This window comes from Crinia signifera, chromosome 7 (assembly GCF_055691185.1).
Source record: "Crinia signifera chromosome 7, ASM5569118v1, whole genome shotgun sequence".
Lineage (NCBI taxonomy): Eukaryota > Metazoa > Chordata > Amphibia > Anura > Myobatrachidae > Crinia > Crinia signifera.
This window is the reverse complement of record NC_139223.1, coordinates 168,641,416-168,654,488: the sequence shown is the minus strand read 5'-3', so window position 1 is coordinate 168,654,488 and position 13,073 is coordinate 168,641,416. Positions and strand designations below refer to the sequence as shown.

Genomic DNA, 13,073 nt, shown 5'->3' with positions numbered 1-13,073 from the left:
TTACTGATGATCTGCTGCTCCCGCTCTGCCAAGGCAAGCCGCCCTCAGAGCCACAGCCCCGGCCACCAACCACAAAAACACTAAAACCAGCAAGTCCTCCAAAAACGAAACCACAGGTCGGCACAGGAAATAAATCCCATCATACAGAATAATAGTTCCTCCACAAGGAAATGAAACCCGAAATAGTCATATCATGATATACTGTGCAACAAGCATGGCAGCCCCATAGGAACAGTGTCAACCACATGAAGAACAATGACGACAATATACTGCCAGGGCCAAGCACCTGCCAACCACCCCAGGTCTTGGAGGATGGAGATGTGCAAGGTCAATGACGTATGAGGGCAAATCTGTATATAGGAAATAGAATCTTTTTGTACACAACATTTTTTATTTTCATTTACATAACAAATGTCAGCGACACTGGCATTTTTTTTTATAAAACAAAGGTTTTGGTTATTTTTCGATATAGAGAATCAGAAAATTAAAATAAAGACTGAAACATAAACTTGTTCATGGAATTGGGCTTTCTGCTTCGGTGAGAAGTGGCAGGCACCCTTACACGTACAGATGTGCGCAGAAGTTTGCACATTTTGTGGTTCCTATATGAGCTCAATTTATTTATAGCATTCAAGGTGCAGATCCAGAGGGCTTCTCCCACCTCCCCAAAGATGGAGTTTACTTTCTGCTGGCTGATTGCTGCGCGGTTAGTGTATCACGTAATGGAATTTACATGACTCTCCGAGAATTGTGTTTCACGGTGTGCGAAGCGCAGAGGAGATGACGGGAGAGAAACGAAGCTTCCCCTGGTCTGATAAATACATCACACTCTCTCCAGTTATTTATCTTCTAGATTCAGGGTTCTGTTAGTGCTTTCCTGACACGTCCAAATGACTTTCATTCTAACGGGGACTCATTTCTTGCAATAAAAATTCATGAATGTGCTGGAGACCTGGAAGCAGCGCGGCCATAGCATCAGGGATAGTCACGTTCCTGCTACTCCGCTTAGCCGCCACTTCTCCAGGCTGCAAAATCAGTATGTGCTGGCAGGGCCGCCACTAGTATTGTTGGGGCCTGGTGGTACTGACCTTCAGCCGGCACACCACCCCCACCCCACACACCCCCCCCCCAGGCACCGGCACCCCCCCAAATTACTATTACTTACCAGCGGTGGCGGCGGCGCAGCATCTTCTCCCCCGGGACTCAGGCTCGGCGCACTCACTGCACAGTGCAGCCTGCAGAGCGCGAGCCCCTCTGTATCCAAGGCTTAGCGCTCTGCAGGCTGCACTGTGTATTGTGCGCTCCTGGCCGCTGGGTGGGGGGATTTGTGCGGCTGCGGGGGGTGTTGCCGTGCCACTGTGGGCAGCTGCCCGGCCCCATCCAGAGGCCGGGGCCCGGGACAGCTGTACTCCTGGCACCCCCCTGTCGGCGGCCCTGTGTGCTCGGATCATAGGTCTGCAGATCCACCCGAAACCATGCAGCGAGGGAACAGTAACTACGCTATATCGCACTGTGACCTGCATTCTCTGACCCGGATCTGTCTCTCTATAGAAATAATGCTCAGATCATGAAGGACCAGATGCACTAAGCTTCAAAAATGATAAAATGGAGAGTGATAAACAACCATCCAATCAGCTCCTGAATGACATTTTACAAACACAGCCTGTGATGTGGAAGTTAGGAGCTGATTGGTTGTTTGTTTATAACTCTCCATTTTATCACTTTGAAGCTTAGTGCATCTGGTCCAAAACTATTTAGTGATGGAGGGAACAGGGGGAACTGATTGTGAGTCAGATGCATGAGTCACACTGCAAATGCGCCCCAAATTTGTCATGATTCGTTATTATTTGTAGTATGACCATACTTCTGTCACTGACTGATAACACCTCAGCACTGTCACTGACTGATATCACCTCAGTTCTGTCACTGACTGATAACACCTCACTTCTGTCACTGACTGATAACACCTCACTTCTGTCACTGACTGATAACACCTCACTTCTGTCACTGACTGATAACACCTCACTTCTGTCACTGACTGATAACACCTCACTTCTGTCACTGACTGATAACACCTCACTTCTGTCACTGACTGATAACACCTCACTTCTGTCACTGACTGATAACACCTCACTTCTGTCACTGACTGATAACACCTCACTTCTGTCACTGACTGATAACACCTCACTTCTGTCACCGACTGATAACACCTCACTTCTGTCACCGACTGATAACACCTCACTTCTGTCACTGACCGATATCACCTCACTACTGTCACTGACCGATAACACCTCACTACTGTCACTAACCCATAACACCTCAGTACTGTCACTGGCCGATATCACCTCACAATTTTCAGGTAGGAGCTGATTGACTGGCTGTTTATCACTTCTCCATTTTATCACTTTTGAAGCTTAGTGCATCTGGCCCACTGTGCGTTGACCAGTCATATCGACTATACCAGATGAAGACACCCACATATCCACCATTACACCCACAGATATGCCTCACATAAAAGCCATTACACCCACATATCCACCTCACATATCTGCCATCACACCCATATATACACCTCACATATCCGCCATTATACCCACATATCCGCCATTACACCCACATATCCGCCATTACACCCACATATCCGCCTCACATATCCGCCATTACACCCACATATCCGCCTCACACATCGGCCATTTCACCTACATATCCGCCATCACATCACACATATCCGCCTCACATATCTGCCATCACACCCACATATCCGCCTCACATATCTGCCATCACACCCACATATCCACCATTACACCCACATATCCACCATTACACCCACATATCCGCCTCACATATCTGCCATCACACCCACATATCCGCCTCACATATCCGCCATTACACCCACATATCCGCCATTACACCCACATATCCGCCATTATACCCACATATCCACCATTACACCCACATATCCGCCATCACATCCACATATCCGCCATCACATCCACATATCCGCCATTACACCCACATATCTGCCATTACACCCACATATGCACCTCACATATCCACCATTACACACCACATATACACCTCACATATCTGCCATTATACCCACATATCCACCATTAGACCCACATCTAATGGGAAAATGCGGTAAAACACCCGTTTTACCGCATTTTCCTATGTATCAATACCCGTCCGATAGAAGCCTATAGAAGCCTATGGGCTACTTTCGCCGTCCGTGCGCCCCCCCCCCCCCTCCTCCTGTGATCATCTCCTCCCCCTGGTGTCACAGCCGGCTTCAGGGGGGAGGAGGAGACACAGGGGGACGCTGGCAGCCGCCGGGAGGTGACGGAGACCCCCGCAGCCCACATCACAGGTATCGCGGGGATCTCCGTTACCGCAGCCCGATGCTGGCCGCATATGTTAGTACATATGCGGTAGCATCGCGGCGGCTGCCGTGCGAAGGGCGGAGATGTATGTTGATACATCCCGCCCATATCCACCATTATACCCACATATACACCTCACATATCCACCATTATACCCACATATACACCTCACATATCCACCATTACACCCACATATCCGCCATTACACCCACATATACACCCAAATATACACCATTACACCCACATATCTACCTCACATATCCGCCATTATACCCACATATACACCCACATATCCGCCATCACATCCACATATCTGCCATTGCACCCTCATATCCGCCATCACATCCACATATCCGCCATTACACCCACATATCCACCATTACACCCACATATCCGCCATTACACCCACATATCCGCCATTGCACCCACATATACACCATTACACCCACATATACACCATTACACCCACATATCCGCCATTACACCCACATATCCGCCATTACACCCACATATCCGCCATTACACCCACATATCCACCATTACACCCAAATATCCACCATTACACCCACATATACACCATTACACCCACATATCCGCCATTACACCCACATATCCGCCATTACACCCACATATCCACCATTACACCCACATATACACCTCACATATCCACCATTACACCCACATATCCGCCATTACACCTCACATATCCACCATTACACCCACATATACACCTCACATATCCGCCATTACACCCACATATCCGCCATTACACCCACATATCCACCATTACACCCACATATACACCTCACATATCCACCATTACACCCACACATCCGCCATTACACCTCACATATCCACCATTACACCCACATATACACCTCACATATCCGCCATTACACCCACATATCCGCCATTACACCCATATATACACCTCACATATCCACCATTACACCCATATATACACCTCACATATCCACCATTACACCCATATATACACCTCACATATCCACCATTACACCCATATATACACCTCACATATCCACCATTACACCCATATATACACCTCACATATCCACCATTACACCCACATATCCACCTCACATATCCACCATTACACCCACATATCCACCATTACATCCATATATACACCTCACATCCGCGCCTACGTCTGCTGCTTATTGAGGCCACATTAATACCACAAACATGAAATATACAATCCAGATCCCCTGCACAGAGGAGCAGCCAGAATATTGTAGGACGAGAGCGAATAAACCCTGTATTTAAATATTATCCTAGTTCTACCACTAAATAGATTCTTCGCTGTCACCCTCCTACAGGGGAAGACAATAATGTCTGCACCCTCAGCAGTAGGAGTGTAATCTTATCTCTCCATCACTCCTGGCTGCGCTCTCTGCAGCCCCAGCTCTGAGCGCGGTGTAATACTGCTGGAAGAACATCCATCATACTGCTCAGGGTATTATCAAGGCTGTTCCAATGTGTGAGGACCCTGCCGGTGTCATCTGCTGGAGAATAAATCTGCTGTCAGTGTCTGCATCACCGATACTCTATTAAAGTGCAACTTGCACATAATCACCCAGCGACCTTTGGATGTCTTTAATTAACCTCTGACCTGCGCGCTGCACATCCAGTAGTGGCGGAATCTATGGTCTGACACCGCCGCTGACAGCACATTCATCTCTTTTAGTAATCAGCCTCATCCAATGATTCCTGTTAGGATGTAATGAGGATTAGTGAGAGGCGCAGTGTGACCGGATTCACCCACATCTAGCGCCACTGTCATGGTCTACAGCTCCGTGCCGCCGTCTGGCTGGTGTCTGTCTGTCCTTCTGCTGCTATCTCGCTAATTGCCCCGTGACCGGCTTCCTGCTTTAGGACTACCCGTTTAAAAATTACTACGGGCCATACAGGGGCAAATTCAAATGAGGGCGGGAAATTGAAAGAACTCCATAGGGTATTTCCCACAGCCACGGGGTGTTGGATCCAATCAGGCGACAGGAAGCAGGACGCGTGATTTCTTTTTTTTTCTTCTTGAACCTCCGGAGCAATTGTGATTTTTTTTTTTTCCCCTAAAATTGTTTATTTGCACTAGAGATGGGCAAAGTGGGTCACTAACGAGAGCTGGGATCCAGCGGAGCAGTCAGTGTAAAGATCCGTATCTTTTAGTCGGGTCAACGGTTCACTTTGAAAGAAGGGGTAATTTGATAATAACGAAGCATAGTTTAATTTGTTTTACAATCATTTATTGCCATTTTTTTTTTTTTACTTTTTTTTTAAAAAACAGTGAGTTGAACAAATAAGAACATACATGACCGAGTAAAACACTGATCGATGGCTGAGTGCAGAATCGCCATCGATGGCAACCATCAATGGCGTCTGCACCGATGGCCATCCCTAGCAGCAGCAGCCTTGTTATTCTTTCTTTCACTTGCAGTCGCAACACTGAACTCAGTCTCCAGAGTCAGTACATCTCAGCTGCCACAGGTGGCAGTGCTGAGATCAGGCAAATGCAGTGTAATTAAAAACGAAACTGAAAGTAAAAGACTGACGGATCACCTTTTTGGGATCGGCGGCCCCCTCAGTCTTTTATGGGATCCGTTCAAAAGACCCGCTTCGTTCGCAAACCGCCCATCTCTAATTTGCACCTCGGCGGCACCCCAGCCGAGGACTAATTAAGCAATTGGAAGTTTCCAATTAGCTCAATTAGGGCGGGATGCTATATAGCAGAAATGCGGTAAAAACCCCGTTTTCGGGGTTTCTACCGCATTTCTATATGCTATATGGCGCCTCCGCAGTGTCAGCGCTGCGGAGGGAATCGCCAGCTAAAGCTGGCGAATCCCTGCAGAAGCCTATGGGCTTCTTACCGCAGCGCTGTTTGAGGGATCCGTCACGGATCCCTCCCAGCGTGCCCTGCGGCCGGCGCCGGGGTCTGCGCATGCGCAGATGGACTCCCGGGTCACAGACCCGGAAGTCCAGCGCCGGCACCGCATCGCAAGGGACAGCTCTTACCGCAAGAGCTGTCCCTTGCATGAATAACGGCATATGTTATAGCATATGCCGTTATTAAAAATGCGGTAGCCGGCGATAATGGGCGCGGATGTTACAACATCCCGCCCCTAGTCAGTAAATATTCGCTTTGTGAAGCGGCGTCTTCTCTGCCAGTTTTGCGGAGCGGGGTCTTCAGCAGCAACGGTGAGTTTATTGGCCCCATTCAGACCTGTTCCCACGGCTATGAATACACACAGTACGGTTCGCTGGACACATGCGTCAGGCTGTGCTGCGATGAACTCCAGTAACTGGTTCATTCACTGGCCGTTTGCAAGGTGATTGACAGGGAGTGCGTGTGTGGAGGTGGAAGATGACCGGTTTTTGGGAGTGGTAAGAAAACAGCTGGGAGAGTCGGGGGAAAAAGGCAGGCGTGCGTGAGCCTGTTAGGCATACTTGCCTACTTTTGAAAACTAGTTTCAGGGAGATTATAGTTGGTAGTAGAATTGTGAACAGCGCCCCATTGAGGAGGCGTGTCATGCTCCTCCCAAAGGGCGTTTTTAGTTCCATATATGGAGAGATTGTGAACGTGGCACCTAGAAGCGTGGGTGTGTACTGCTACATCTGAGAGGAATCTTTTAAAATGACTTATATCCAAAAGTAGATGAGTCCCAAAGCAGTTAGTAAGAGCTACTATACTTGGTAAAGTGCTGGGAAATGGCGCTGATGTTTCAATGTAAATGTATCTATCTCTCATTCTTTCCCCCCCCCCCCAAACTGTAACAGTATAATGTGGGCTAGGTGACATGAGGGACATTGCTAGACTAATGAGGGAGAGAGGGAGATTACTACTATTTCAGGAAGTCCTGCAGAATGCAGGAGGGTAGGCAACAATGCTGTTAGGGGAGGGTGTGTGACGTCAGTAGGAGGCCGGATATACCTGTATTAGGGGAGGGTGTGTGACATCACCACCAGGCCGGATATGCCTGTATTAGGGGAGGGTGTGTGATGTCAGCACCAGGACGGATATACCTGTATTAGGGGAGGGTGTGTGGCGTCAGCACCAGGCCAGATATGCCTGTATTAGGGGAGGGTGTGTGGCATCAGCACCAGGTCGGATATGCCTGTATTAGGGGAGGGTGTGTGACGTCAGCACCAGGCCGGATACGCCTGTATTAGGGGAGGGTGTGTGACGTCAGCACCAGGCGGGATATACCTGTATTAGGGGAGGGTGTGTGACGTCAGCACCAGGCCGGATATACCTGTATTAGGGGAGGGTGTGTGACATCCCCTCTTCTCACCCCCCCCCCCCTTCCCCCCGCAGCACTCACCACAGTAGTTATTCTCGCTACCCTTTTGCAGCTGCTGCACAGGCACTGCCGCTTCATGGCACCTGGGACACGGGGTGATCAGGTGGGGAGAGCGGGGTAGGTCCCCCCGTAGACAGTGGAACAAGAGAGCAGGTCGCTGACTGTCCAGGCACCGCAGGGACCCCCTGGCCATCCTGCGCTGCCTGGACCCCAGGGACACGCTGCCCAGACCCCACTGCCTACCTGGTGTGTGGGGGCCCCTGATGTGTGAGGGCCCCAAGGCAACCGCCCCTTGGTGGATCTGCCACTGGTGTGACATAATACGAATGATGGGCACTGCTGTGTGATGTAATGTGAATAAGGAATACTAATGTGTGACATAATGTGAATGCGGGGCACTACAGTGTGATATAATGGGAATAATGGGCACAATGTGATGTAATGTGAATAAGGAATACTATTGTGTGACAATGTTAATAAGGAGCAATACTGTGTGTCAAACTGTAAATAAGGGGCACTACTGTGTGACATAATGTGAATAAGGGGCACTACTGTGTGACATAATGTGAATAAGGGGCACTACTGTGTGATGTATTGTGAATAATTGGCACTACTATGTGATGTTATGTCTATAAGGGGCTCTACTGTGTGACATAACGTGAATGGGGGCACTACTGTGTGATATAAAGTGAAAAAGGGGCACTACTGATACCCCTTTTAGACATACTACCCGGGATTTTGGCCAGGTTTACCCGGGATTTTCAGCCAAGGTCACTCCCGGGATTTTAGTAACAGACCCCCTTTCACACTACACCTCAGACCCGGGAAAAACCCGGGTATACCCCTTTCACACATAAGCCAGGCTTTTTCAAGCATTTCAGTGTGTCATCATTAAAATGGGACACTTTGCTGGCTCACAAGAATGACATCATGCAAAGGTGGGGGCTGACTACAAAAGGGCCTGTGGGGAGTTCCCACAATACATTGCTGTTATGGCTGCTGAGAACATGTGGAGGATGGAGAGTTTGTCTGCTCTTGTGGATTTGGTGTGTTTTGCAGGCTGTGATGCTTGGATTAAGCTACACATGCTGTTAATTGTTGCACAGTGTGAGATGCAGAGAAGGAGGTATCATTTTTTGGTGGAGAGGGAGGCCAATCGCCGGCATTACTTACGCCGGAGGAGAACCTTGATCATGTCCAGCATCGCATCCATACTACGTGTGACTGGTGCGTCAGCTCGTACACTGTGGGCTAGAGATCAGCAACATGGGCAGGTTTTCTGGGCTACGGTGGAGGCATTTGAGGATAATCAATGGCTGGCACATTTCAGGATGTCGCATGGAACCTTTAATTATCTTTTGGAACTCCTTTCCCCGGCACTTACCAGGCAAACAACACGTTGGAGACAGCCTATTTCCCCCAGCAGAAGACTGGCAATTGTCTTGTGGTGGTATGCTACCCCTGGCGAGTACCGCACAATAGCCTGCTTGTTTGGTGTAGGCATTTCCACGGTGTGTGTGTTGGTGCGGGAAGTGACAAAGGCAATCCTGGATTCCTTATATCGCCGTTTCATTTCCCTACCCCAGGGACAGAGACTGGATGAGACTGTGGCTGGGTTCCTGCATCGTGGATATCCGCAGTGTGCAGGTGCCATTGATGGCACCCACATACCCATAATTGCTCCTACAGACAGCGCAGCGGACTACTACAACCGCAAGGGGTGGCATTCCATCATTCTACAAGCAGTAGTGGACCATAAATATTGGTAAGTACCTTTGTAAGTTTGGAGGGGGAGGATTGCTGTTGTGGAACTACACATCTCAGCATGCCCTTTCACAGATTTTGCATTCTCTAGGAGCAAAACTGTTGAAGGGCATCCTGTGACTTGTAGTGGCACAGCAGCTGCAGAGCCTAGAGGTTGTTGTACACTTGTGTATTGTATTTCTAACAAATAATTTTTTTTCAGTTTTACCGATGTGTTCATTGGCTGGCCAGGACGTTCTCATGATGCCCGTGTTCTGGCCAATTCGGACATCTACAAGATAGCGGAGGAGAGGAACAATGGCAGGCTATTCCCTGAAGAGGTAAATTTATGCTTGTGTCCCCTATAATATATATGCCCATACAAAGTCTGTATCATACTTCCAAAGTTTACACGTTACACTGCTGTATATTGATACTGTTTTTTCTTTGCAGAAGTCAAAGTTTGTGCAGGGGGTCGAGGTTCCAATCCACATCATTGGTGATGCTGCTTATCCGCTAAGAAGGTGGCTAATGAAAGGTTATACCCAGCATCTTAGGTTGACACCGGAGCAGATACACTACACCCATACCCTCAGTTCTGCCAGGATGGTGGTGGAGAACGCCTTTGGCCGGCTCAAGGGACGTTGGCGGTGTTTGCTGAAGCGCAATGACATTCACATTACCCTTGTTCCTGACGTTGTGGCAGCATGCTGTATCTTGCATAACATATGTGAGATACAGAAAGAACACTATTTGCCAGAGTGGGATGTGCAAGATGATCAGGTTGGCAGTGAAATTGTTCCTGCCCCCCCACATCCCCCTGAGACCCAAAGTGGTGTGAATCCCCCAGAAGTAATACGTGCCACTATTACAAATAATCTGGATGCCATGTTGCAGTAATTAATAAATCATAAGTCTGTTGCTTAAACCATACATTTTTATTTCAAATGCATTTCTTTCATGCATTAACTGTTTGATAGCATGTGTAACAATGCCTTCATAAGGAGTTGCAAAAAATAAACTACGTTTATAACACAGGCCATGTGTGAAATGTCTTGTAAACTATTCTCTCAAACAGACAATACAAAAATACACTTTTCTTTTTAGATGGTGAAATTAAAACTTGCATGGGTAGTATTCAATGTGGCTGGCGAGGGGGTTAAACAGCGAGGATTGCAGAATTCCTGCGATCCTTGCTGTTTAACCCCCTCACCAGCTGTTGAAAACCTGCTGTATTTGGTGTCAGCGAGCAGGAAGCCCAGCGAAAAATTGAAAAAATTTCAAATGGAACAAACAAGCATTTGAAAATAAATAATTGCCACCTATACCTTAGCCGTGGCCAAACAAATAATTATAAAATAATATTAAAATCTGGACGTATATTAAGTCCAAACAAAGTATCCCCAAACTTTTCAAGAAACATGGAATAAACTGTAGAAAAAATCTAGGGGAGATATATCTACCCCAATGTACTCTGTAACCTCTACATATTACGGTAAATTCTGAACTCTGTGTTGTTTGGAGAAGGGGAATGTTGCCCATTATGCCCATTCCAGCCACTTTCACCAAATGCAGGTGTAGATTGTGCTGGAGAATTGGGTACAAATGAGGGTGGAGAGTGCACCTGTTGCACATACTGAGAAGTATGGGCAAATGATGGCGGTGACTGTGGTTGGTGACTATATGCGTTTGGGGGTGGCAACGTTGCTGTGGGTGGTGACCAGGATTGGGACAGTAATTGTCGTAGAAAATCACGATTTTCTCGACAAAGGTTTGCCTGATCCTGACTCACCCTGTCATGCATTGCTGCCATTTGGGTTAGTAAATTTTTCTGCAGTTCGCGTTCACTATCCATGAAGCGCTGCAGTCTGACATCTTCTTGACGTTGCCACGCAGAATCCAGGTCCCGCAGTTGCTCACCGAGGATGGTAGTCATGGCTCTTGTGGTAATCTCTATTTTGGTCCTCTTCTTTTTCCTCGATGGGACATTGTAGACTGTGTGCAAAAAAAAGTTGTTATAACGGTGTGCCAGTAAACAGTCATAATACTATATCCACCTGTCATGTCGCCAAAGGTGGACAATACTATATCTACCTGTCATGTCGGCAAAGGTGGACAATACTATATCTACCTGTCATGTCGGCAAAGGTGGACACCACTATATCCACCTGTCATGTCGGCAAAGGTGGACAATACTATATCTACCTGTCATGTCGGCAAAGGTGGACAATACTATATCAACCTGTCATGTCAGCAAAGGTGGACACCACTATATCCACCTGTCATGTCGGCAAAGGTGGACAATACTATATCAACCTGTCATGTCAGCAAAGGTGGACACCACTATATCCACCTGTCATGTCGGCAAAGGTGGACAATACTATATCTACCTGTCATGTCGGCAAAGGTGGACAATACTATATCAACCTGTCATGTCAGCAAAGGTGGACACCACTATATCCACCTGTCATGTCGGCAAAGGTGGACAATACTATATCTACCTGTCATGTCGGCAAAGGTGGACAATACTATATCTACCTGTCATGTCAGCAAAGGTGGACACCACTATATCCACCTGTCATGTCTATAATCAAGAGGCACTTACTGTTATCGCGCAGTGTCGGCATGCCTCCCTGGGTCTCCAATTGGGTCTCTCCACCCTGGCTCGGTTGTGCTGCTGTCACATCGGGTGTGCTGTCTGACTTGTCGGATTCTAAAATGATGGTATCGTCATCATCATCATCAAATAGAAGTTGCGATGGCGGCGGGCTCTGCGGACTGCACTCCGTTGTCGCTGCTGGCGTCTGTGCCGGAGACGAGGCATTGCTTGATGACGACAAGGCAACAGGGTTGCATAAAGCTGTATGGCCAAAAACAACATTGCAAAGGTCGTACAAGGGCCACTCTGTGCGTCCAGCCCCACTGCGATTGCGATTCTGGTCATTGACCTTTAGGTACTGCTTTTTCAGGGACTTAAGCTTGTTCAATACCTGCTGCTGGGTCTTCCTCACACCTCTGCTAGCAAGGACCTTTGCAATATTTCCATACACTATGGCATCCTTCACAGTGCCTGTGATTTGAGATTTGATCTCCTCTTCTCCACGGACATGTAACAGCTCCCTGACCTCCTCATCCTTCCAATGCTGTGCCATAGCACCTGTCTGGCCACAGGAATCTGCACCCTTTTGCTGGAAAGGGAGCACAGGAGCAACATGCAGCCACTGCCTCTGCTTGCTCCGCCGCACGTGTGCCTGGGGCGTCTTCCGCGGCTGCAGCTGATGACCTCATCAGAAGACGCCAGGGCAGCAAAAAAAAGCGTTGTCGTATGTGTAAAACAGAAAAACCCGGGTAAACCCGTTCAGACATAACCCGGGTATTATACCCGGGAGTTAAATACCGGGAAAAACCCTGGTCAATTGCAGGTGCTCAGCACCCGGGAGTAAAATCCCGGGTATACCCTTTCAGACATACGCTACTCCCGGGTTTAGGCGCGTTCATGTGAAAAAACCCGGGATTTTCGCGTATGTCTGAAAGGGGTATGAGTTACATAATGGGAATAAGGGGTACTAATAAATGACACTACTGTGTGACGTAACATGAATAAGTGGCAATACGGTTTGACATTATGTGAATAAGG

General features: G+C 48.0%; 1 protein-coding gene across 1 annotated transcript; it reads right to left on the bottom strand.

Annotated features, from left to right (window-relative positions):
- Positions 1 to 10,359: 10,359 nt before the first annotated feature.
- On the bottom strand, positions 10,360 to 12,719 carry LOC146020803 (uncharacterized). The gene is made up of 2 exons (XM_083154287.1): positions 12,042 to 12,719; positions 10,360 to 11,431 (listed from the first exon to the last, which is right to left on the bottom strand). The coding sequence occupies exons 1-2, from the start codon at positions 12,586 to 12,588 to the stop codon at positions 10,920 to 10,922; spliced, it is 1,059 nt and encodes a 352-aa protein (XP_083010413.1). The 5' UTR covers positions 12,589 to 12,719; the 3' UTR covers positions 10,360 to 10,919.
- Between the last annotated feature and the right edge of the window lie 354 nt (positions 12,720 to 13,073).

Bases quoted from the DNA above. Each gene is read 5' to 3' on its own strand.
- LOC146020803 (XM_083154287.1), bottom strand. From the start codon at position 12,588: ATGGCACAGCATTGGAAGGATGAGGAGGTCAGGGAGCTGTTACATGTC. The intron at 11,432-12,041 runs GTAAGTGCCTCT...TTTTGCACACAG, and splicing joins GCCGACACTGCGCGATAACA to TCTACAATGTCCCATCGAGG.